General features: G+C 48.2%; 1 protein-coding gene across 1 annotated transcript in view; it reads left to right on the forward strand.

The window, feature by feature from the left end:
- hectd1 (HECT domain containing 1) overlaps positions 1 to 3,379 on the forward strand; it is a 23,484-nt gene extending 20,105 nt beyond the window's left edge. The window contains exon 25 of the mRNA XM_087171967.1: positions 2,185 to 3,379. Within this exon, the coding sequence (XP_087028093.1) occupies positions 2,185 to 3,364 (1,180 nt within the window). The 3' untranslated portion in view covers positions 3,365 to 3,379. The remainder of the gene's footprint in view (positions 1 to 2,184) is intronic.
- Positions 3,380 to 3,619: the final 240 nt, after the last annotated feature.

Raw genomic sequence — 3,619 nt, forward strand, 5'->3', positions numbered from 1 at the left:
TGACCTCAGGTTTTTAAGAGTCCACAGCTTCCTGTTTCTGCTCAGACGCTCGACTGTGGGCAGATATTTGTGCCAGCGCGGTCTGAATGTGTGAACCTGTATTTTCATCATTTGAAATTCAGAAGCTCAGATTTTGTTGCCAGGGCAACCTGTAGGACCCTGAGCAGAGATCTGTAAAAGATGTAAAGATGGTTTCTTAATTCGCCATCTGTCGTCGCTCAGAAAACTAAAACGTAATTTGAAGAACTAAATGAAAATGGCCTCTGCACATTTTCTCAAATTAATTTTGATAATATTCACAATCAAATTCAAAAATATGTGTCACAGATAGAAAGAAATTAGAGAAGAAACTTCCTGCTGGTTCAGACATCTGCCTTCAGTCTACAGTCACTCATCATCACTAATGTAATGTCTGTATCACACATCTGTCTGAGCCGCAGCCTCGTGATGATGATGCGTGTTCGTGGTGTTCAGACTAAAGAGTTGATTCGCTGTGGGAAGGAAACTGACCAGTGAAATCTAGACGGTTGATTGGTCAGAGTCGGAGTGATGACACATCTGCTTTGTAACGTTTTCCCTCCCTGCGGCGTCGTAGCGGCACATGATGCGCATCAACGCACCGACACGCCGGCGGCTTCTTGACCTGCAGCCGTCTGCACCTGGTTCTGTGTGTGTTCTTGAACGTCCCTCGTGCTGATCGGTTTTTTTATTAGTTGTTTTTTTTTTTCATTAAACAAACCAGAAACTCAACATTACAATATCAATGAGAGCTGAACACCTGAAGAACACATGTGGAAATCTTAGAAAAGATAAAGACTCAGAGCTCCTGTTTTTACTCTTAATATAAGAGTTGTGTGTGAGCTCGTGCAGAGATCAGTGAGAGCACAGTGAGAATGATCCGATCTCTTACCTGTGGGCAACAATAATGTGGGCGTGTCCTCCTCTAGCTGACAGCAGGTGATTTCAGGCTGCACAGAAACGCAGCTGTAAAAACCAGATAAGTGGGACAAGAAGGTGAATAAAGAACTTCTCCTTCACCGCAGGCGGAAAAAGAGTCGATCAAAGCGGTTACATGAGAGAAAACGTGACGGTTTAAAACCTTCACATTACAATAAGAAGACGGGTCACACAAACAATCACACTGAAATTCAAACACTTGTAGCGTTGAAGCGACGGCCCCAGGTGCCGGAGAGGAAACGTAAAACAAACACACACCTGTTGTTGTGAATCCCAACAGGTCACCTGGACGGCCGGCGTTAAAGATCAGATCTGAAAGGAAGTGATAATCAACCCCTTCCTTCCTCCTCCTCCTCCTCCTCCTCCTCCTCCTCCTCCTCTTCTGCCTCCTGCTCCTCCTCTCGGTGTTTCTGTGTTTCGATCATTCAGACCTGATGTTGTGTCAGTGAACGCCACCGGCAGCTCCTGTCCACAATCTTTTTTTTATGACTCATGATCCAGGATGAGCGTTAGCGTTGTTTCTGAGTTTGATTTCTTTTCCTTGTGGCTTTGACGCTTTGCTGTTGCCAGGAATATTTTCTACTTTTGCTTTGATTGTCATTTTCTGTGACTGTGTTCATATTTTTCTCTCTCATCGCTCCACCTGGACCAAAACCTCCACAAGTGGAGTTTAACATGTCAAACACGTTGTTTTAATAAATGTTTTTATTGATTTTTGAATATATACAAAAATACACCAGCATGGTGCATTAAAGGCAGGAGAGAGGATGAAACAATAGAATTGTCTTTCACACATTTTAATTTCAGTAATTACATGAATAATAACATCCCAAAATAATCTTCCTTCATCCTGGATATTTTCTGGTACTTTGAACAAAATTCACTCAGTATTTATAAAGTATTGAGTTTTATTAACTGTAGGTTATTGTGATAATAACATCCTTTATTGTGCTTTATATAAAACAAATGCTTTAACAGTGCTACTTAAAGACTTGGACTTAAATAAGATTAAATATATATTATATTTATTTAAAAAAAACAAACAATTAAAACCATTTCTTAAAATGAAGATTGTCAGAATTAACGAACCTGAAGACGAGCGATCGCTCCGCAGAAATAAAAGTTCATAGATTGGGGGAAAAACACAAATTTATTAACTATTTTTATTGATTTGTTGCGACAATGAGACGGATTTGAAAAACGGTCTTTTCATTGTTAGTTGGAATAAATTTCCTCCGATGGACGGAGCAGTGATCTGGTCCAGTGTAGAGCTGTGTGGAGCTGCTACTCTGCTGTCTGTCTGCCTCCCTCTACCACTCTCTGTCTCTGTCTCTCTCTCTCTGCCGGGTCTCTGACATCCATCCGTCCGTCTCCCTCCTATCTCTCTGTCCATCCAGGCTGGATTGATGTAACCTGGGATGCTGGCGGCTCTAACTCTTACCGTATGGGCGCTGAAGGGAAGTTTGACCTCAAGCTTGCTCCAGGGTACGACCCTGAGTCGGCTGCCACAGCGCCGTCACCCAAACCTGTCTCATCCACTGTTTCAGGCCCCGCCTCCTCCACGGTGGGACCCTCCGCGACGCCGGCAGCCAGCGGCGGCACCACCACCACCACCTCCTCCTCCTCGTCCTCGCAGCAGCAGTCGTGGAGCAGCCTGGTGAAAAATAACTGTCCCGACAAGGGCGGGGCCACGTCGCTGGGCGGGGCCAGCTCCTCCAGCAGGAAGGGCAGCAGCAGCTCCGTCTGCAGCGTCGCCTCCTCCTCTGACATCAGCCTGAGCTCCTCCGCCGGGCTGCCGGGCGCGGGCGGCCTGCGCCTGGACAGGAGGGCCGAGGGGCTGCTGCTCGACCAGGGCTCCGGGGTGGGAGGAGTAACGGGAGGCGGGGTCGGCCCTGACGGACAGCAGCAGGAGCCCATCGTCGTGCTGTCATCTGCGGCAGAGGGCGGGTCCGGCTCGGCGTCCAGCTCCGGCACGCTCACGGCCGACACGCCCGCCCCCGGAGACGACGCCAGAAATAAGGACTCATCCACGGCGACCACCGACCCAGCGACGGCCATCTCCATGGGGCTGGTGAGCGTGAGCTCCCCCGACGTCAGCTCGGTGTCGGAGTCATCCAGCAAGGACACGCCTTCCCAGAGGCCTCTGTGCTCGGCGGCTAACGCCCGGCTGTCGGTCAGCTCGCTGCTGGCCGCCGGCGCTCCCATGAGCTCCAGCGCCAGCGTTCCCAACCTGTCGTCCCGCGAGGCCAGCCTCATGGAGTCCTTCGTCCGCCGCGCGCCCAACATGTCGCGCACCAACGCCACCAACAACATGAACCTGAGCCGCAGCAGCAGCGACAACAACACCAACACGCTGGGCAGGAACGTCATGAGTACTGCAAGTGAGTACTGCATCAATACTACATGATACTACACTGATACTACATGATACTACATTGATACTACAGTGATACTACAGTGATACTACACTGATACTACACTGACACTACATGATACTAGACTGACACTACAGTGATACTACACTGATACTACACTGACACTACAGTGATACTACATGATACTACACTGATACTACATGATACTACATGATACTACATGATACTACATGATACTAGACTGACACTACATGATACTACACTGATACTACACTGACACTACAGTG

The sequence above is a fragment of the Seriola lalandi genome, unplaced genomic scaffold (genome assembly GCF_002814215.2).
Source record: "Seriola lalandi dorsalis isolate HSWRI2012SDOR001 ecotype SW California unplaced genomic scaffold, Sedor1 jcf7180002050743, whole genome shotgun sequence".
In the NCBI taxonomy this organism is placed as follows: Eukaryota; Metazoa; Chordata; class Actinopteri; order Carangiformes; family Carangidae; genus Seriola; species Seriola lalandi.